The 22,907-nt window shown below is 61.5% G+C and overlaps 1 protein-coding gene across 1 annotated transcript in view; it reads right to left on the bottom strand.

The window, feature by feature from the left end:
* The window catches only part of LOC311517265 (uncharacterized protein), a 38,367-nt gene extending 22,859 nt beyond the window's left edge, over window positions 1-15,508 (bottom strand). The window contains exons 1-5 of the mRNA XM_084621984.1: window positions 10,155-15,508; window positions 7,687-7,842; window positions 4,863-5,018; window positions 1,747-1,902; window positions 1,360-1,491 (exon numbers count right to left, since the gene is read on the bottom strand). Coding sequence (XP_084478110.1) covers window positions 1,360-1,491; window positions 1,747-1,902; window positions 4,863-5,018; window positions 7,687-7,842; window positions 10,155-14,636 — 5,082 coding nt within the window. The 5' untranslated portion in view covers window positions 14,637-15,508. The remainder of the gene's footprint in view (window positions 1-1,359; window positions 1,492-1,746; window positions 1,903-4,862; window positions 5,019-7,686; window positions 7,843-10,154) is intronic.
* Between the last annotated feature and the right edge of the window lie 7,399 nt (window positions 15,509-22,907).

Genomic DNA, 22,907 nt, shown 5'->3' with positions numbered 1-22,907 from the left:
CTCAGCCACCATCCCTGGAGGAACCGGGCCAGGCCACACGGCCAGGCTGCAACCACCATCCACGGGGGATCCAGGCCAGGCCACACAGTCAGGCTGCAACCACCACCCACGGGGAACCAGGCCAGGCACAACCACTGCCCCCCGGTGAACAGGGCCAGGAAGCGCGGCTGCTGTGTAATCACTGCCCATGGAGGATCCTGCCACGCCCCTGGGGAACTACACTGGCCTGCATGCCATTCGTGTTCTAGTCTACTTGTCAGCAGTCACAACATGCAGACATGTTCTCTTAAAGAGCCAGTCCGTCCCCAGCAGAACTGGCTTTCTGGGCCAGCTCCAAAATAAGCCTCCCAGAGCTGAGCTGGAGGCCTGTCCCCGTGCACTGCATGGTCTGTGCAGGGCACCCAGGAGGGCCGGGGAATGCTGCATAGCGGCTCCTCCTCCCCTGCCTAATTCTTCAGGGGGTTGTGACAGACCCTCACCCACTGTGGGGGCACCAAGGCCTGGGCGGCCCAGGGGAGGGGCTGACAGGCCCAGAGCAGTAAATGGGAAACAGCTAAGTAGGGAGGAGCTATTCCCCAGAGCAGGACGGGCACGAAAGGGAAGAGATCAGGTGGAGAGGGCAGGCCCTGAGCAGTGCGGATGGCTCCCTGAGCAGTGCGGATGGCTCCCTGAGCAGTGCGGATGGCTCCCTGGGCAGTGCGGATGGCTCCCTGAGCAGTGTGGATGGCTCCCTGGGCAGTGCGGATGGCTCCGGAGCGATCCGCACGCCTCTGCAGGGCTCTTGGAGAGGAAGGTTCTGGCAGGAGACAACATCAGCACCTTTCACTGGAGGGCTGGGTGCTCGGATGCCCGCTGCATCCCGGCTGGGGTAACGGGCTACCCTGAGCCGGGACAGCGTGCGTGGCACTCAGAGCTGGAGGACGCAGAGGTCAGTGAGCTAGACAGCCACAGACAGGGGAAGGAAACATGCCCAGGCCTCGACAGTCGAGATCAGAGAGGAGCTAGGCAGTGGTTCTCAACCATTGACCACTGCGGGCTGCATCCAATACTACCTGTATGGCCCTGAGGATGCCCCATGGGCCGCAGCTGTGTGCTGACTGGGCCGGAGGTTGAGAAACACTGAGCTGGGACCTGGGGGTCTTCAGGACCATGGTGGCAGGTGCAGGGCCGGCTGCAGGCACCAGCTTTCCAAGCAGGTGCTTGGGGCGGCAGTCCGTGTCCTGCGGCAGCAATTCGGCGGCAGCCCCGCCACTCTTCCCGCTGCCGCGGCAATTCGGTGGCGACTGCTTGCGGTGGCAAAATGGGCAGGAGTTTGCGGTGGGATCCCCAGCAGGCTTTGCTCAGCTCACATGGGCTCACCTTGGACGTCTGACTGCTGACCTGAGACGCGGAGGGGCCATGGCTGTTGACTTTGGTGATCTGCTGTGAAGGTGACCGGCTGTGGCTGCCGGTGCATTGGCTCTCACTGGCTGCCGCGGCCTCCTGGCGAGCCTGGGGGACCCGGACGCAGAAGGGAGTTATTCCGCTGCTCTGGCTGCATCTGCCCCTTTCTCATTCCTTCCTGTTCCCGGCCCACCTCATGCACCTGTACCCCGGCCGCGGTAGGGGAGGCTGCAGCTCAACAGCTGCCTGGCCGCTCTCTCTTTCCCCCCAGCCAGCCTGCCAGCTGCGAGGCTAGAGAGCCCCTGCCCCCCAGCCAGCCCACTGAACCCCCGACGCCTGCTCGGCATTCATCCAAGCCCTTACCTGGGATATCTGACTCCGGATCCTTGCCAGCGAGGTGCGGCGCAGGGAGTCTTCCAGCCCTCGAGAAGTGCTGGGGGTCGGAAGCCCTAAAGGTGAGCCCCGGCCTGCGGGAGGCTCCAGGGCGTCCTCTCGGCAAACCCCATCTGCCGCGGGAGCCTGGGGGACGAAGGAGCTCGCTGTCACCGTGCACGTCCCAGGTCCCACGCGCTGCACCTGTGCAGCTGCCTCGTGCACCACCGCCAGGCACCCGGCAGGAGCTTCCACTGCGGGGCACGCAGAGCCCACGGGGCCAAACCGCCCGGCACCGCCCGCGCTCCGGGGAGCAGCTGCAGCTTTGTGCAGTGGGGCTCGTGACGGGTTGTGTGTCCACAGCACAGCCACGGGGGGGCCAGGGGGAGACGGGGGCAGAGAGAGCGGGGGAGCCACGGGACACCTGCTCGGGGATGGTGCTTGGACCGGACCTCCCCCCCATCCCTCACCTTCACACCCCTCCCCCCCGCACACCCCTACCCCCTCACGCACACAGCCCTCACACCCCTACCCCCTCCCTCACCTTCACACCCCTACCCCCCGCACACCCCTACCCCCTCACACACACAGCCCTCACACCCCTACCCCCCTCACACATCCCCACACACCCCTACCCCCCGCACACCCCTACCCCCTCACGCACACAGCCCTACACCCCTCCCCCCCTCCCTCACCTTCACACCCCTACCCCCCGCACACCCCTACCCCCTCACGCACACAGCCCTCACACCCCTACTCCCTCACACATCCCCACACACCCCTACCCCCCACACCCCTCACATTCACACCCCTACCCCCCACACACCCCTACCCCCTCACGCACACACAGCCCTCACACCCCTACCCCCCTCACACATCCCCACACACCCCTACCCCCCACACCCCTCACCTTCACACCCCTACCCCCTCACACACACCCCACACACCCCTATCCTCCACACCCCTACCCCCTCACACAAACACGCCTCACACTCACACCCCCACCTCTACCCCCCACACCCCTACCCCCATACACCCCTCACACCCCTACCCCCCCACACACAGACCCCTCACCTTCACATCCCTCACCTTCACACCCCTACCCCCCCACACCCCTCCCCTTCCACACATACACGCCTTACACTCACACCCCTCACCTTCACACTCCTACCCCCTCACACACACCCCTCACCTTCACACCCCATACCCCCCACACCCCTCACACACACCCTTCACCTTCACACCCCTACACCCACACACGCACACTCCTCACCTTCACACCCCTACCCCCTCACACACACTCATACCCCCCACACCCTCCCCCTCACACACCTCTACCCCGCCACACACACACCCCTACCCCCTCACACACCTCACACACACCCCTCCCCCCTCACACACACCCTTACCTCCGCACCGCATACTCCTACCGCCCCACACACACACCTCTACCCCCCCACAAACACCTCACCCCCACTTCCCTCACCCACACCCCCACACTGCACACACCTGCTCCTAACCCTGCCCCCACCCCCCACGTGCTCCACACCCTCATCCCCCCATGCCCCTCACTCCTACCCCCACTCCACTCACCACCCACACCCCCTTCACCTCATCAATCCCAGCCCACACCCTCCCTCCCTCCACAGACACACAAACCCCAACCCCCTTATCCCTTCCCCACACACACCCGCCCTCCTGCCACCCCTCACCCCCAATCCATTTCAACCCAGTGAGGCCCCAGAGGAAACCAAGCGACAGCCCCTCGGGTCTCTGCCAGAGATGGGTCCGACCCGCCCAGAACGGGGCTGGGCTGTGGGGCCCTGGGCCTGTGGCCAGCAGAGTCTATTCCTGATCCCGTGACCGGCTGCTACACACACCCCTGCCAGCGCTCGCCCGGCCACGACACCTCAGCCTGCCCCTGCCTGACGCACCCGGCCCCACTGGCACTGCCAGACACTGAATCGCGGCCGTCTACACACCGGCCCGGCCCCACAGCCTGCCTCCCCACGCCTGTTCCCCAAAGACGGGCTCCATTACGGGTGTGCCAGTGGCCCAGGGTGCTCCCTAGGGAGGCGAGTACCAGGGTGAGAGGAAGGGAGGGACTCGGGCGTCTCTGGGACGTCGCTGTCCGACAGACGTGCGGAGAGGGGCGAGGCGGGTGGGTTTGGGGTCCGTGGCGACACCTTCCAGCTTCGGAGCACCGACTCCCCCCGGGAACGTCCCCAGAGACCTGGGAGGCAACAAACTGACATTCCAACCAGGTGGGACCAGGCTGAGCACCGGCACGGCCCCGTGGCGAGTAACGGGCTGGGAGACACAGCAAACTCCCCAGCCTGGCCACGCACCCCCCAGCCAGGGCCCAGCGCCTGGCAGGGAAGGGACAGGAGCAAAGGGAGCTGCGTTGTGAGCCACGTTATCACCTCCGCCAGGGCGGGGATCAGCACACGGGCCTGGCTGCGCTGCTCTCCTGCGGGGCAGCCGCGGGGCCTGACGCAGGGCTCTGGCAGTGGGCACATGGAGGCCAAGTTTGTAAAGGAGAATAATCCCCCCAAGACAGACCCCTCCCAGCCAGTCAGTACCCCCAAGCCAGATTCTCCCTTCTCCTCTATAACTTGCCAGTCACCCCAGGACTGGTCCCTCTCTTTCCCTGTGGTTTATGGACTGTCCTGCCGCTCTCCCCCCACCGCCGAACAGCTGTGAGGCTAGAGAATGTAAGAATCAAAGAAGGGCCACACCAGGTCAGACCAATGGTCCATCGAGCCCGGCAGGCCCAGCGGCCAGTGCCAGGTGCTTCCGAGGGAATGGACAGAACAGGGCCATTATCACGGGATCATTCGCTGTCATCCCCTCCCAGCTTCTGGCAGTCAGAGGTTTAGGGACACCCAGAACAGCAGGTTGTGTCCCTGCCCATCCTGGCTAATAGCCATTGATGGATCTATCCTCCCTGAACATATCTCATTCTTTTTGGAACCTCCTCCCCCAGCCAGCCCAGAGGTGAGATCAGGTGTATCCCCCGACCCCCAGCCAGGCCCGAGGCGAGATCAGATCCGGCAGCAGACCTGCTGCCTTGCCCCAGCCTGCTCGGCGTCGACCCAAGCCCTTACCTGGGATATCTGACTCCGGATCCTTGCCAGCGAGGTGCGGCGCAGGGAGTCTTCCAGCCCTCGAGAGGTGCTGGGGGTCGGAAGCCCTAAAGGTGAGCCCCGGCCTGCGGGAGGCTCCAGGGCGTCCTCTCGGCAAACCCCATCTGCCGCGGGAGCCTGGGGGACGAAGGAGCTCGCTGTCACCGTGCACGTCCCAGGTCCCACGCGCTGCACCTGTGCAGCTGCCTCGTGCACCACCGCCAGGCACCCGGCAGGAGCTTCCACTGCGGGGCACGCAGAGCCCACGGGGCCAAACCGCCCGGCACCGCCCGCGCTCCGGGGAGCAGCTGCAGCTTTGTGCAGTGGGGCTCGTGACGGGTTGTGTGTCCACAGCACAGCCACGGGGGGGCCAGGGGGAGACGGGGGCAGAGAGAGCGGGGGAGCCACGGGACACCTGCTCGGGGATGGTGCTTGGACCGGACCTCCCCCCCATCCCTCACCTTCACACCCCTCCCCCCCGCACACCCCCACCCCCTCACGCACACAGCCCTCACACCCCTACCCCCTCCCTCACCTTCACACCCCTACCCCCCGCACACCCCTACCCCCTCACGCACACAGCCCTCACACCCCTACCCCCCTCACACATCCCCACACCCCTACCCCCCACACCCCTCACCTTCACACCCCTACCCCCCGCACACCCCTACCCCCTCACACATCCCCGCACACCCCTACCCCCTCACGCACACAGCCCTCACACCCCTACACCCCTCCCTCACCTTCACACCCCTACCCCCCGCACACCCCCACCCCCTCACGCACACACAGCCCTCACACCCCTACCCCCCTCACACATCCCCACACACCCCTACCCCCCACACCCTTACCCCCTCACGCACACAGCCCTCACACCCCTACCCCCCTCACAAATCCCCACACACCCCTACCCCCCGCACACCCCTACCCCCTCACGCACACACAGCCCTCACACCCCTACCCCCCTCACACATCCCCACACAACCCTACCCCCCACACCCCTCACCTTCACACCCCTACCCCCCACACCCCTACCCCCCCACACATCCCCACACACCCCTACCCCCCACACCGCTACCCCTTCACGGAAACACGCCTCACACTCACACCCCCACACCCCCCCACACACACCTCTACCCCCCCACACAAACACCTCACCCCCACTTCCCTCACCCACACCCCCACACTGCACACACATGCTCCTAACCTTGCCCCCACCCCCACGTGCTCCACACCCTCATCCCCCCATGTCCCTCACTCCTACCCCCACTCCTCTCACCACCCACACCCCCTTCACCTCATCAATCCCAGCCCACACCCTCCCTCCCTCCACAGACACACAAACCCCAACCCCCTCATCCCTTCCCCACACACACCCGCCCTCCTGCCACCCCTCACCCCCAATCCATTTCAACCCAGTGAGGCCCCAGAGGGAAACCAAGCGACAGCCCCTCGGGTCTCTGCCAGAGATGGGTCCGACCTGCTCAGAACGGGGCGACTGGCTGGGGTGGGCTGTGGGGCCCTGGGCCCGTGGCCGGCAGAGTCTATTCCTGATCCCGTGACCGGCTGCTACACACACCCCTGCCAGCGCTCGCCCGGCCACGACACCCCAGCCTGCCCCTGCCTGACGCACCCGGCCCCACTGGCACTGCCAGACACTGAATCGCGGCCATCTACACACCGGCCCCGCCCCGCAGCCTGCCTCCCCACGCCTGTTCCACGAAGACGGGCTCCATTACGGGTGTGCCAGTGGCCCAGGGTGCTCCCTAGGGAGGCGAGTACCAGGGTGAGAGGAAGGGAGAGACTCGGGCGTCTCTGGGACGTCGCTGTCCGACAGACGTGCGGAGAGGGGCGAGGCGGGTGGGTTTGGGGTCCGTGGCGACACCTTCCAGCTTCGGAGCACCGACTCCCCCCGGGAACGTCCCCAGAGACCTGGGAGGCAACAAACTGACATTCCAACCAGGTGGGACCAGGCTGAGCACCGGCACGGCCCCGTGGCGAGTAACGGGCTGGGAGACACAGCAAACTCCCCAGCCTGGCCACGCACCCCCCAGCCAGGGCCCAGCGCCTGGCGGGGAAGGGACAGGAGCAAAGGGAGCTGCGTTGTGAGCCACGTTATCACCTCCGCCAGGGCGGGGATCAGCACACGGGCCTGGCTGCGCTGCTCTCCTGCGGGGCAGCCGCGGGGCCTGACGCAGGGCTCTGGCAGTGGGCACATGGAGGCCAAGTTTGTAAAGGAGAATAATCCCCCCAAGACAGACCCCTCCCAGCCAGTCAGTACCCCCAAGCCAGATTCTCCCTTCTCCTCTATAACTTGCCAGTCACCCCAGGACTGGTCCCTCTCTTTCCCTGTGGTTTATGGACTGTCCTGCCGCTCTCCCCCCACCGCCAAACAGCTGTGAGGCTAGAGAACGTAAGAATCAAAGAAGGGCCACACCAGGTCAGACCAATGGTCCATCGAGCCCGGCAGGCCCAGCGGCCAGTGCCAGGTGCTTCCGAGGGAATGGACAGAACAGGGCCATTATCACGGGATCATTCGCTGTCATCCCCTCCCAGCTTCTGGCAGTCAGAGGTTTAGGGACACCCAGAACAGCAGGTTGTGTCCCTGCCCATCCTGGCTAATAGCCATTGATGGATCTATCCTCCCTGAACATATCTCATTCTTTTTGGAACCTCCTCCCCCAGCCAGCCCAGAGGTGAGATCAGGTGTATCCCCCGACCCCCAGCCAGGCCCGAGGCAAGATCAGATCCGGCAGCAGACCTGCTGCCTTGCCCCAGCCTGCTCGGCATTCATCCAAGCCCTTACCTGGGATATCTGACTCCGGATCCTTGCCAGCGAGGTGCGGCGCAGGGAGTCTTCCAGCCCTCGAGAAGTGCTGGGGGTCGGAAGCCCTAAAGGTGAGCCCCGGCCTGTGGGAGGCTCCAGGGCGTCCTCTCGGCAAACCCCATCTGCCGCGGGAGCCTGGGGGACGAAGGAGCTCGCTGTCACCGTGCACGTCCCAGGTCCCACGCGCTGCACCTGTGCGGCTGCCTCGTGCACCACCGCCAGGCACCCGGCAGGAGCTTCCACTGCGGGGCACGCAGAGCCCACGGGGCCAAACCGCCCGGCACCGCCCGCGCTCCGGGGAGCAGCTGCAGCTTTGTGCAGTGGGGCTCGTGACGGGTTGTGTGTCCACAGCACAGCCACGGGGGGGCCAGGGGGAGACGGGGGCAGAGAGAGCGGGGGAGCCACGGGACACCTGCTCGGGGATGGTGCTTGGACCGGACCTCCCCCCCCTCCCTCACCTTCACACCCCTCCCCCCCGCACACCCCTACCCCCTCACGCACACAGCCCTCACACCCCTACCCCCTCCCTCACCTTCACACCCCTACCCCCCGCACACCCCTACCCCCTCACGCACACAGCCCTCACACCCCTACCCCCTCCCTCACCTTCACACCCCTACCCCCCGCACACCCCTACCCCCTCACGCACACACAGCCCTCACACCCCTACCCCCCTCACACATCCCCACACACCCCTACCCCCCACACCCCTACCCCCTCACGCACACAGCCCTCACACCCCTACCCCCCTCATACATCCCCCCACACCCCTACCCCCCACACCCCTCACCTTCACACCCCTACCCCCCACACAGCCCTACCCCCCGCACACACAACCCGCACACCCCTAGCCCCCACACCCCTACCCCCCTCACACATCCCCCCACACCCCTACCCCCCACACCCCTCACCTTCACACCCCTACCCCCCACACAGCCCTACCCCCCGCACACACAACCCGCACACCCCTAGCCCCCACACCCCTACCCCCTCACACATCCCCACACACCCCTACCCCCCCACCCCCTCACATTCACACCCATACCCCCCACACAGCCCTACCCCCCGCACACACAACCCGCACACCCCTAGCCCCCACACCCCTACCCCCTCACACATCCCCACACACCCCTACCCCCCACCCCCTCACATTCACACCCCTACCCCCTCACACACACCCCACACACCCCTATCCCCACACCCCTACCCCCTCACGCAAACACGCCTCACACTCACACCCCCACCTCTACTCCCCACAGCCCTACCCCCATATACCCCTCACACCCCTACCCCCCCACACACAGACCCCTCACCTTCACACTCCTACCCCCTCACACACACCCCTCACCTTCACACCCCATACCCCCCACACCCCTCACACACACCCCTCACCTTCACACCGCTACCCCCTCACACACACTCGTACCACCCACACCCTCCCCCTCACACACCTCTACCCCGCCACACACACACCCCTACCCCCTCACACACCTCACACACACCCCTCCCCCCTCACACACACCCTTACCTCCCCACCGCATACTCCTACCCCCCCACACACACCCACACCTCTACCCCCTCCACAAACACCTCACCCCCACTTCCCTCACCCACACCCCCACACTGCACACACCTGCTCCTAACCTTGCCCCCACCCCCCACGTGCTCCACACCCTCATCCCCCCATGCCCCTCACTCCTGCCCCCACTCCACTCACCACCCACACCCCCTTCACCTCATCAATCCCAGCCCACACCCTCCCTCCCTCCACAGACACACAAACCCCAACCCCCTCATCCCTTCCCCACACACACCCGCCCTCCTGCCACCCCTCACCCCCAATCCATTTCAACCCAGTGAGGCCCCAGAGGGCAACCAAGCGACAGCCCCTCGGGTCTCTGCCAGAGATGGGTCCGACCCGCCCAGAACGGGGCGACTGGCTGGGGTGGGCTGTGGGGCCCTGGGCCTGTGGCCAGCAGAGTCTATTCCTGATCCCGTGTGTCACGGAGTGTGGGGGAGTCCAGGCCCTGCACCCCTCTTCCTGGGATCCACTGAGACTCTCAGCCAGCCAGTAAAACAGAAGGTTTATTGGACAACAGGAACACAGTCCAAAAACAGAGCTTGTGGGTACAACCAGGACCCCTCAATCACGTCCTTCTGGGGGAGCAGGGAGCTTAGACCCCAGCCCTGGGGTTCCCTGTGTTCCTCCACCCAGCCCCAAACTGAAACTAAACCCCCCCAGCAGGTTCCCTGCTGCAGCCTCCGGCCACATTCCTGGGCAGAGGTGTTACCTCCCCCTCCCCCTCCTGGCTCAGGTGACAGGCTCTCAGGTCTCCCATCCCCAGGGCACATTCCCAGGTCAACACTCCCCCCTCCCTGCTGAGTCACATCGTCACATCTCTCCCCCCTTTGAGACTGAACTGAGCGGGGTCACGCTGACCAGTGACCTGGGGAAGTTCGGGGCCCCCTCTCCGGGACAGCGCATCCGCTATCAGGTTGGCACTTCCCTTCACGTGGACCACGTCCATGTCGTAATCCTGCAGGAGCAGGCTCCATCTCAGGAGTTTGGCGTTGGCTCCTTTCATCTGGTGCAGCCAGGTCAGGGGAGAGTGGTCGGTGTAGACGGTGAAGTGCCGCCCGAAGAGATAGGGCTCTAGTTTCTTGAGGGCCCACACCATGGCCAGGCACTCCTTCTCGATGGCCGCATAGTGTTGCTCCCGGGGTAGCAACTTCTTGCTCAGGTACACGATGGGGTGTCTCTCCCCCTTTTCATCCTCCTGCATTAACACCGCCCCCAGTCCCGTGTCTGAGGCGTCGGTGAACACCACAAAGGGCTTGTCAAAGTCTGGGTTTGCCAGAACTGGGCCACTGACCAGAGCCTTCTTCAGCGCCCGGAAAGCCACCTGGCACTGCTCGGTCCAGACCACCTTGTCTGGCTTCCCCTTCTTGCATAGCTCCGTGATGGGGGTGGCGATGGCGCTAAAGTGGGGCACAAATCTTCGGTAGTATCCTGCCATCCCAATAAAGGCTTGGACCTGCTTTTTGGTGTGGGGAGCGGGCCAGTCTCTGATCACCTCCACCTTGGCTGGTTCCGGCTTTAGGCGGCCGCTCCCCACCCGATGGCCCAGGTAAGATACTTCCGCCATCCCCACCTTGCACTTCTCCGCTTTTACAGTCAGCCCAGCCCCCTGGAGTCGGTCCAGCACTTGTCTAACCTGGTACACGTGGTCCTCCCAGGTCTGGCTAAAGACACAGATGTCATCAATATACGCCACGGCAAAACTCTCCATCCCCCTCAGGAGCTGGTCCACCAGGCGCTGGAAGGTGGCCGGTGCTCCTTTGAGGCCGAAAGGCAGGGTCAGGAACTCATAGAGCCCCAGAGGGGTGATAAAGGCCGATTTCAGTCGGGCATCTGCATCCAGCGGCACTTGACAGTAGCCCTTTGTAAGGTCCATGGTGGTAAGGTACCGAGCTCCTCCCAGCTTGTCTAGGAGCTCGTCCGGCCTGGGCATGGGGTAGGCATCAGATACAGTGATGGCATTGAGCTTCCGATAGTCCACACAGAACCGGACCGACCCGTCCTTTTTGGGGACCAGCACCACCGGCGAGGCCCAAGGGCTGGCCGATGGCTGGATCACCCCCAAAGCCAGCATGTCCCGGACCTCTCTTTCCAGGTCCTGAGCAGTTTTCCCTGTGACTCGGAAGGGGGAGCATCTTATCGGCGGGTGCGACCCTGTCTGCACCCGGTGGACAGTCAGATTAGTGCGTCCAGGCTGGTTGGAAAACAGCTGTTGGTACGGATGCAGCACCCCCCTGACCTCAGCTTGCTGGGCAGGGGTTAGCTGATCCGAGAGGGGAATTGTTTCCAGGGGGAAACCAGCTCTGGTCCCAGGGAATAGATCTACTAAAGGGTCATCTCCCTGCTCTTCCCACTGTCCACACACGGCCAACACCACATTCCCCCTGGCATAATATGGCTTCATCATATTCACATGGTACACCCGGCGGTGGTGCGCCCGGTTTGACAGCTCCACCACATAGTTTACCACATTGAGCTGCTTGACGACCTTGAAAGGGCCCTCCCAGGCGGCCTGTAGTTTGTTCTTTCTCACTGGGATGAGAACCATCATCTGATCCCCGGTGGCGTAGGCACGGGCCCGTGCCGTGCGGTCATACCAGACCTTCTGCTTCCTCTGGGCTCTGGCCAGATTCTCCCTGGCCAGGCCCATGAGTTCAGCCAGTCTCTCTCGGAAGGTCAGGACATACTCCACCACTGTCTCTCCATCGGGAGTGGCCTTCCCCTCCCACTCGTCTCTCATCAGGTCCAGGGGGCCCCTCACCCTCCTGCCATATAACAGTTTGAAAGGCGAAAATCCGGTAGACTCCTGGGGCACCTCCCTGTATGCGAACAGCAGGTGAGGTAAGTACTTGTCCCAATCCTGTGGGTGCTGGTTCATAAAGGTTTTCAGCATCATCTTTAGCATCCCGTTAAACCTCTCCACCAGCCCATTGGACTGGGGGTGATAAGCTGAGGCCCAGTCGTGCCGGACCCCACATTTCTCCCACCAGCACCGGAGCAGGGCCGACATGAAGTTGGAGCCTTGGTCTGTCAAGACTTCCTTGGGGAACCCCACTCGGCTGAAAATGGTCAGGAGCGCATCGGCCACGGTGTCTGCTTCAATGGAAGCTAAGGGCACTGCCTCGGGGTAGCGGGTGGCAAAATCTACCACCACCAGAATGTATTTCTTCCCCGACCGGGTCGTCTTGCTGAGAGGCCCCACGATGTCCATGGCCACCTTCTGGAAAGGCTCCTCTATGATGGGCAAAGGTCTCAAAGCCGCTTTCCCCTTGTCCCGGGCCTTCCCCACCCTCTGACAAGGGTCACAGGATCGGCAATACTGCCGGACCGTGGTAAAGACCCCGGGCCAGTAAAAGTTCTGTAGCAACCTCTGCCGGGTGCGCCGGATTCCCTGGTGCCCTGCGAGGGGGATGTCATGGGCCAGGGACAGGAGCCTGCGGCGATACTTCTGGGGGACCACCAGCTGCCTCCTGATCCCACAGGACTCTACTTCCCTTGTGGGAGCCCATTCTCGGTACAGGAACCCCTTCTCCCACAGGAACCTCTCCTGGCAGCCTCTCCTCATGGTCCGTACCACACTGAGGTCGGCCAGGTCCCGGAGCTTCCGCAAGGAGGGATCTTTCCTCAACTCGGCCTGGAACTCAGCGGCTGGGGAAGGGATGGGGCCCGGTTCCCTCTCGCTGGCCAGGTCTGAGGCCTCAGCCTCTCTGAGCCGTGCCCCTCGGCCCTCCCTCCCCACCAGGGTAGGGTCCTGCGCCTCTGGTGTGGTACCCTCCCCGAGGTCAGGGTGCAGTGCCCCTCGCCGGCTCTGGCTACGCGTCACAACCAGGGCGGCCTGGGGCTTGCTTGGCCAGTCCTCTAGGTCTCCCCCCATCAAAACTTCAGTGGGCAAATGGTGGTGTACCCCCACATCCTTGCGGCCCTCCTTGGCCCCCCATTTCAGGTGTACCCTTGCCACGGGCACCTTAAATGGGGTCCCGCCCACCCCTGTCAGGGTCAGATAGGTGTTGGGCACCACCCGATCTGGGGTCACCACCTCGGGCCGGGCCAGCGTCACCTCCGCGCCCGTATCCCAGTATCCATTGACCTTCCTCCCATCCACCTCCAGGGGAACAAGGCACTCTCTCCGGAGGGACAGCCCCGCGCCCACCCTGTAAACCGAGCACCCTGAGTCCAGAGCCTCCAGCCCTCTGGTGGAGCTGGCCTGGGGTACTCTTCCCTCCGGGGCAGGTGGTAAACTGGTAGCCCCCCTTTCCTGGGTCGTCTGCCCCTCATCCAGCTGAGTCCCTACCCAGTTAACCCTGGGTAGGTTGGGTCTGCTCAGTTTGTCCCTGAGCCCGGGGCACTGGGACCGTACGTGGCCTCTCTGGCCACAGTGATAGCAGCTCAGGTCACGTTGGTCCCCTCGAGCGGGTCGGAGGGGCCCGACGCCAGGCGTTCCCCGTGGGAGGGGGTTCTCCCTATTTCCCCGCTGGGAGGCCCCCTGGTGACTCTCTCTCTGCATCGGGGGGGGCCTGTTCTTTTGGGACTCCTCCCGGCTACCCCCTGACCGACTGTTCACAAACTCGTCGGCCAGCTGCCCTGCGTGCTGGGGGTTCTCGAGCTTTTTGTCCACCAACCACAGCCTCAGGTCGGAAGGGCACTGATCATACAGCTGCTCCAGTACGATTAGGTCCAGCAGGTCCTCTTTAGCTCGGGCCCCAGCTGTCCACTTGCGGGCATACCCCTGCATCCGGTTGACCAGTTGTAGGTAGGTGACCTCAGGCGTTTTACGCTGACTCCGGAACCTTCTCCGGTACATCTCGGGGGTCAGCCCAAACTCACGGAGCAGGGCCTGCTTGAACAGTTCATAGTCCCCTGCCTCCGCCCCTGTCATTCGGCTGTACACCTCCACGGCTTTGGGGTCCAGTAAGGGGGTGAGAAACTGGAGCCTGTCTGCAGGGTCAACCCTGTGCAGCTCACAGGCATTCTCAAAGGCCGTCAGGAAGCTATCTATGTCCTCCCCCTCCTTCCGCTGGGCCAGGAAGCACTTATCAAAGTTCCTTGCAGTCTTGGGTCCCCCCGCACTCACCGCAGCCGCAGCCGGGGCCCCACTGCTCCTCAGCCTGGCCAGCTCCAGTTCATGCTGTCTTTGTTTCTCCTTCTCCTGACGCTCCCTCTCCTTCTCCTCCTGCTCATGTTGACGTTGTTTTTCATGATCCTCCAGCTCCCTCATTTTCATCTCCCCCTCCCATTCCAGCCGCCTCTGCTCCAGGGATGGGGAGCTCCGCCGGGAGGATCCCCTGCTGGGTGCCGGGGTCAGGGTGCCCTCGGTATTCGCTGGGCTTCCCCCAACCCCTCCCCCGGACATAGGTAGGAAGGGTCTCGGGATGTCCTCAGCAGCAGTCTGACCCCTCCCAGCCCGGTCAGGCCCCAGGGCCCACGCTGCGCGTCTGCCGGGCGGCTTCCCTCAGGGACAGGGATCGGGTCATCCAAGCGATCCCTCTCCTCCAGCTGGGCAATCAGCTGTTCCTTGGTGGACCTCCCGATGCGCAGCCCCCTCTGCCTGCACAGCTCCACCAGGTCGCTCTTCAGGCGTTTAGCGTACATCTCCCTGCTGGCCCCTCGCAGGCCGGGCAGCTTCCCACGGTTTCCAGGAAAAGCCCCTCGTGTGCCAGTCCTTCTCGAGGTCACCACCTCTTTGCCAGGGTCGAGCTGCAGATTCCTCCGCCCCTGGGACCGCTCGCTGCAATCCCCCGGGGGACCCTGTTACTGCAAAAGTCTTTCTCTCTGGTCACACATTCCCAGGGGTTAACCGCCCCCCGAAACCGTCTCTCTCTGAATCTTCAGCACGCCTGGTCCCCGTCAATTCCCCTTCGTTTTACTGCTCCCCAGTCACTTACTGCAGGAAGCGCCGTTCACGGGGTGCAGTAGATCCCACCGCTACCACCAGTTGTCACGGAGTGTGGGGGAGTCCAGGCCCTGCACCCCTCTTCCTGGGATCCACTGAGACTCTCAGCCAGCCAGTAAAACAGAAGGTTTATTGGACAACAGGAACACAGTCCAAAAACAGAGCTTGTGGGTACAACCAGGACCCCTCAATCACGTCCTTCTGGGGGAGCAGGGAGCTTAGACCCCAGCCCTGGGGTTCCCTGTGTTCCTCTCCCCAGCCCCAAACTGAAACTAAACTCACCCAGCAGGTTCCCTGCTGCAGCCTCTGTTCACATTCCTGGGCAGAGGTGTCACCTCCCCCTCCCCCTCCTGGCTCAGGTGACAGGTTCTCAGGTCTCCCATCCCCAGGGCACATTCCCAGGTCAACACTCCCCCCTCCCTGCTGAGTCACATCCTCACACCGTGACCGGCTGCTACACACACCCCTGCCAGCGCTCGCCCGGCCACGACACCCCAGCCTGCCCCTGCCTGACGCACCCGGCCCCACTGGCACTGCCAGACACTGAATCGCGGCCGTCTACACACCGGCCCGGCCCCACAGCCTGCCTCCCCACGCCTGTTCCCCAAAGACGGGCTCCATTACGGGTGTCAGCGGCCCAGGGTGCTCCCTAGGGAGGCGAGTACCAGGGTGAGAGGAAGGGAGGGACTCGGGCGTCTCTGGGACGTCGCTGTCCGACAGACGTGCGGAGAGGGGCGAGGCGGGTGGGTTTGGGGTCCGTGGCGACACCTTCCAGCTTCGTAGCACCGACTACCCCTGGGAACGTCCCCAGAGACCTGGGAGGCAACAAACTGACATTCCAACCAGGTGGGACCAGGCTGAGCACCGGCACGGCCCCGTGGCGAGTAACGGGCTGGGAGACACAGCAAACTCCCCAGCCTGGCCACGCACCCCCCAGCCAGGGCCCAGCGCCTGGCAGGGAAGGGACAGGAGCAAAGGGAGCTGCGTTGTGAGCCACGTTATCACCTCCGCCAGGGCGGGGATCAGCACACGGGCCTGGCTGCGCTGCTCTCCTGCGGGGCAGCCGCGGGGCCTGACGCAGGGCTCTGGCAGTGGGCACATGGAGGCCAAGTTTGTAAAGGAGAATAATCCCCCCAAGACAGACCCCTCCCAGCCAGTCAGTACCCCCAAGCCAGATTCTCCCTTCTCCTCTATAACTTGCCAGTCACCCCAGGACTGGTCCCTCTCTTTCCCTGTGGTTTATGGACTGTCCTGCCGCTCTCCCCCCACCGCCAAACAGCTGTGAGGCTAGAGAACGTAAGAATCAAAGAAGGGCCACACCAGGTCAGACCAATGGTCCATCGAGCCCGGCAGGCCCAGCGGCCAGTGCCAGGTGCTTCCGAGGGAATGGACAGAACAGGGCCATTATCACGGGATCATTCGCTGTCATCCCCTCCCAGCTTCTGGCAGTCAGAGGTTTAGGGACACCCAGAACAGCAGGTTGTGTCCCTGCCCATCCTGGCTAATAGTCATTGATGGATCTATCCTCCCTGAACATATCTCATTCTTTTTGGAACCTCCTCCCCCAGCCAGCCCAGAGGTGAGATCAGGTGTATCCTCCGACCCCCAGCCAGGCCCGAGGCGAGATCAAATCCGGCAGCAGACCTGCTGCCTTGCCCCAGCCTGCTCGGCGTCGACCCAAGCCCTTACCTGGGATATCTGACTCCGGATCCTTGCCAGCGAGGTGCGGCGCAGGGAGTCTTCCAGCCCTCGAGAGGTGCTGGGGGTCGGAAGCCCTAAAGGTGAGCCCCGGCCTGCGGGAGGCTCCAGGGCGTCCTCTCGGCAAACCCCATCTGCCGCGGGAGCCTGGGGGACGAAGGAGCTCGCTGTCACCGTGCACGTCCCAGGTCCCACGCGCTGCACCTGTGCGGCTGCCTCGTGCACCACCGCCAGGCACCCGGCAGGAGCTTCCACTGCGGGGCACGCAGAGCCCACGGGGCCAAACCGCCCGGCACCGCCCGCGCTCCGGGGAGCAGCTGCAGCTTTGTGCAGTGGGGCTCGTGACGGGTTGTGTGTCCACAGCACAGCCACGGGGGGGCCAGGGGGAGACGGGGGCAGAGAGAGCGGGGGAGCCACGGGACACCTGCTCGGGGATGGTGCTTGGACCGGACCTCCCCCCCCTCCCTCACCTTCACACCCCTCCCCCCCGCACACCCCTACCCCCTCACGCACACAGCCCTCACACCCCTACCCCCCTCACACATCCCCACACCCCTACCCCCCACACCCCTCACCTTCACACCCCTACCCCCCGCACACACAGCCCTCACACCCCTACCCCCTCACACACACCCCACACACCCCTACCCCCCACACTGCTACCCCTTCACACAAACACGCCTCACACTCACACCCCCACACCCCTCACACTCACACCTCTACCCCCCACACCCCTACCCCCATACACCCTTCACACCCCTACCCCCTCACACACAGACCCCTCACACCCCTAGCCCCCACACCCCTACCCCCTCACACACACCCCACACACCTCTACCCCCCTCACACATCCCCACACACCTTTACCCCTCCACACCCCTACCCCCTCACACACACCCCACACACCCCTACCCCCCTCACACACACCCCACACAACCCTACCCCCACACCCCTACCCCCTCACGTACACACGCCTCACACTCACACCCCTACCTCCCACACTCCTCACACTCACACCTCTACCCCTCACACACACACCCCTCACCTTCACACCCCTACTCCCCACACCCCTCACACCCCTACCCCTCCACACACACACCTCACACTCACACCCCTCACATCCCTGCCCCCTCACACACAGACCCCTCACCTTCACATCCCTCGCCTTCACACCCCTAGCCCCACACACACCCATTACACCCCTACCCCCTCCACACACACACACTGCTACCCCCACCCCTACCCCCCCACACCCCTCACCTTCACACTCCTACCCCCTCACACACTCACCCTCACACTCCTACACCCACATACCCCTACTCCCCTCATACTCACACCCCTCACCTTCACACCCCCACTCCCCACACACCCCTACCTCCCCCACACACAGCCCTCACACCCCTCTACCCCCCCACAACCCTACTCCCTCACACTCACACCCCTCACCTTCACACCCCTATCCCCACATACCCCTCACACCCCTCACATTCACACCCCCACCTTCACACCCCTACCCCACACCCCCCTACTCCCTCACACTCACACCCCTCACCTTCACACCCCTACCCCCCACACCCCTTACCTTCACAACCTTACCCCCTCACACACACCCCTACCTCCCTCACACTCCTACCCCCCCACACCCCTCACACTCACACCCCTACCTCCTCACACACTCCTACCTTCACACCCTTACCCCCTCACACCCCACCCCCTCACACACTCCTCACACACACATCCCTACCCCCTCACACACACAGACCCTTCATCCTCACGCCCCTACCCCCACACTCCTACCCCCTCACACACACCCTTACCCCCCTCACCATCACACCCCTCACCCTCACACCCGTACCCCCTCACACACACACACCCTCATTCTCACTCCCCTACCCCCCCACCTGTCACCCTCACACCCTACCTCCCCTCACTCACACACCCCTCCCCCCCCCACACCCCTCACTCCTACCACCCCCCAATATATTTTAATTCCATGGGACTCTTGGCACGACCAGCCCCACAGGAGACCCCAGAGGGCAACCAAGCGACAGCCCCTCAGGTCTCTGCCAGAGATGGGTCCGACCCGCCCAGAACGGGGTGACTGGCTGGGGTGGGCTGTGGGGCCCTGGGCCTGTGGCCGGCAGAGTCTATTCCTGATCCCGTGACCGGCTGCTACACACACCCCTGCCAGCGCTCGCCCGGCCACGACACCCCAGCCAGCCCCTGCCTGACGCACCCGGCCCCACTGGCACTGCCAGACACTGAATCGCGGCCGTCTACACACCGGCCCGGCCCCACAACCGCAGCCCCACTGCCCCGCTCCAAAGACATCACCCCGCTGCGCTGCCTGAGGCAGACACAGCCACTGCCCCCGACAGTCAGAGAGCCGGAAAGGAATCGTGGTGAGAAAAGCAGAGTGGGGGGCAGGGACTGGAAAGAGCCAGGGGGCCCCGAAGGCTCTGAGGACCCAGGGGCGCCCAGCTCCTGCGTAGCCCCATGCTCAGTGCACTGGGGCAGGTCACCTCTCCACTTAGAGTGGAGACAGCGCAGCCTGGTGCTGGGAGCACAGGCCTGGGAGACAGGAGCGCTCCCGGAGTCCTGGCATGGCTCCGACAAGCCCATGCATCACCGCGCCCATCTGTGCCATGGCGCCAGCCCTGTGGGAGAGCTGTGGGCCCTTGGCAGGGACAGAGCTGCACTCAGCCGACCCACCGGCATGGTGGCATGTGTTTACCTTGATCAGCGGACGTTCCGCGTCCTCCTCGGCACCCTCAGGGAAGGCCCCTAGGAACATGTGAGAAGCAGCCAGGCCGTAGAGTTTCGGTACCAGTGGGCCAAGGAGACAGGCCTCCAGAATCACGTCTGCATCAAAGGAATCGGTGTGGGGGATCTGCGTGGAAAGGCAGGGAGGGAGCCATCAGCCAGCTCTGCCTTCGCCACGGGCACCAGCTGAAATCTGCCTGCAGCACCAGGCTGCATGGTGAGGTACTCAGCCTGGAGGGGGCCCGGGCGGCCACCCACGCCCTGTGCTCTCCACGCCCCACACGTCGGCTTGGCACTGCCTCGAGGCGCTCATTGCGGAGCGCGCCACCCCCTGCAAGCGGGCCTCATGCACCACACACTCAGCTTCCCCATGGAGGGTGTTTCGAATACCTCCAGCTGAGCACAATGGGGCCAGCTCCCCAGCGAGCCTTGTGCTCCCGACACACAGACTCTGTAAAGTGCAAGCTGGCCTGCATGTTGTGGGCTCGCACCAGAGCATCTCTTTCTCCCCCCTCCCCGGGGGGGCAGTCACCGTCACGACACAGCCATCGGTTTCAGTCCCAAGTAACTATGCTTAGTACAAATGGCCACACTGGGTCAGACCAATGGCCAGGCAGCCCCGTTTCCAGTCTTCCAACAGTGGTGGGGGCCAGAGGCTTCAGAGGGAATGAACAGAACAGGGAATCATCAAGTGATCCATCCCCTGTCGCCCATTCCCAGCTTCTGGCAATCAGAGGTTTAGGGACACCCAGACCGTGGGGTTGCATCCCTGACCATCTTGGTCAACAGACATTGGTCCTCCACGAATTTATCTATTTTTTTTTAACCCAGTTATAGTTTTGGGCTTCACAATGTCCCCTGACAATGAGTTCCACAGGTTGACTGTGTGTTGTGTGAAGAAATACTTCCTTGGTTTGTTTTAAACCTGCTGCCTTTTAATTTCATCGGATGATCCCTGTTTTGTATGTTATGAGAAGGGGTTAATAACACTTCCTTATTCATCTTCTCCACCCCAGTCATGATTTTACAGACCTGTATCATATCCCCCCTTAGTCGTCTCTTTTCCAAGCTGAAAAGTCCCAGTCTTTAATCTTTCTGCATATGGAATCTGTTTCATACCCCTAATCATTTTTGTTGCCCTTTTCTGAACCTTTTCCAGTTCTCGTATATCTTTTTTGAGATGGGGTGAACAGATCTGCATACAGCATTCAAGATGTGGGCGTACCAGGGATTTATATAGTACCATTATGATATATTCTGTCTTATTATCTGACTCTTTCCTAATGGTTCCTAACATTCTTTCCACTTGTTTACCTGTTGCTGCACACTAAGTGGATGTTTTCAGAGAACTCTCCACAATGACTCCAAGATCTTTCTTGATTGGGAACAGCTAATTTAGACCCCATCATTGTATATGTATAGTTGGGATGATGCTTTTCAATGTGCATTACTTTGCATTTATCAACACTGAATTTCATCTGCCATTTGGTTGCCCAGTCACCCAGTTTTGTGAGATCCCTTTGTAGCTCTTTGCAGTCTGCCTGGGACCTAACTATCTTGAGTGCTTTTATATCATCTGCAAATTTTGCCACCTCACTGTTTATCCCTTTTTTCAGATCACTTATGAATATGCTAAATAGGACTGGGCCAAGTACAGGTCCCTGGGGGACACCACTATTTACCTCTCTTCATTCTGAAAACTGACCATTTATTCCTACTCTTTGTTTCGTGTCTTTTAACCAGCTGCTGATCCATTAGAGGACCTTCCCTCTTATCCCATGAGAGCTTACTTTGCTGAAGAGCTGGATCACCCTCATCCACATGCTTGTTGACCCCCTTAAAAAATTCTAGTAGATTGGGGAGGCAGGATTTCCCTTTACAAAAAACATGTTGACTCTTCCCCAACAAATCGTGTTCATGTGTGTGTCTGATAATTCTGTTCGTGACTATAGTTTCAACCAATTTGCCTACTACTCAAGTTTGGCTCACTGGCCTGTAATTGCTGGGATCGGCTCTGGAGCCTTTTTTAAAAATTGGCATCACATTAACTATGCTCCAGTCATCTGGTTCAAAAGCTGATTTAAATGAGAGGTTATATACCACAGTTAATAGTTCTGCAATTTCACACTTGAGTGCTTTCAGAACTCTTGGGTGATACCATCTGGTCCTGGTGACTTATTCCTGTTTAGTTTATCAATTTGTTCCCAAAATCTCCTCCACTGACACCTCAATCTGGGACAGTTTCTCAGATTTAACACCTAAAAGGAATGGCTCAAATGTGGGAATCTCCCTCACATCCTCAGCTGTGAAGACCGATGCAAAGAATTCGTGTAGCTTCTCTGCAATGGCCTTATCCCCCTTGAGTGCTCCTTTGGCACCTCGATCGTCCAGTGGCCCCACTGGCTGTTTGGCAGCTTCCTGCTTCTGATGTTGTTAAAAAAAACCTGCTATTAGTTTTTTGTCTTTTGTTAGTTGCTCTTCACATTCTTTTTTGGCCGGCCTAAGTAGCCTTCACACTTAACTTGCCAGGGTTCATGCGCCTTTTTATCTTCCCCGCTGGGATTTGACTTCCAACTTTTAAAGGATGCCTTTTTGCCTCTACTCTGTTGTTTAGCCACGGTGGCACTTTTTTGGTTTTTATTCATACTTTTTTAAGTAGGGGGATACATTTAATTTGAGCCTTTATTATGTTGTTTTTTTAAAACGTTTCTATGCAGCTTGCAGGGATTTCACTTTTGGGACTGTGCCTTTTAATTTCTGTTTTACTCGCTTCCTCATTTTTTTGTAGTTCTCTTTTCTGAAACTAAATGCTACCATGGTGGGCTGCTGTGGTGTTTCCCCTCCCCCCACCCCCCAGGGATGTTAAATTTAATTACATTATGGTCACTATCACCAAGTAGTTCAGCTGTAGTCATCTTTTGGACCAGATCCTGTGCTCCACAAGAGCGGCCTCTCCCCTTGTGGGTTCCTGGGCTAGCTGCTCCAAGGAGCAGCCATTTCATGTGTCTAGAAACTTTATCTCAGCATCCTGTCCTGAGGTCGCATTTCCCAAGTCAGTATGGGGACAGTTGAAATCCCTCATTATTATTGAGTTTTCTATTTTTATAGCCTCTCTAATCTCCCTGAGCATTTCATAGTCACTCTCACCAACCTGGTCAGGTGGTCAGTAATAGATCCCTACAGCTACGTTCTTATTATTCAAGCATGGAATTACTATCCATAGAGATTCTATAGTACTGTTAGATTCATTTAAGATTTTTACTAACTTGA

The sequence above is a fragment of the Lepidochelys olivacea genome (assembly GCF_965140295.1).
Source record: "Lepidochelys olivacea isolate rLepOli2 genome assembly, chromosome: 2".
Taxonomy (NCBI): Eukaryota; Metazoa; Chordata; order Testudines; family Cheloniidae; genus Lepidochelys; species Lepidochelys olivacea.
Note: the sequence above shows the minus strand (reverse complement) of the source record. Positions and strands in the feature narration are given on the sequence as shown.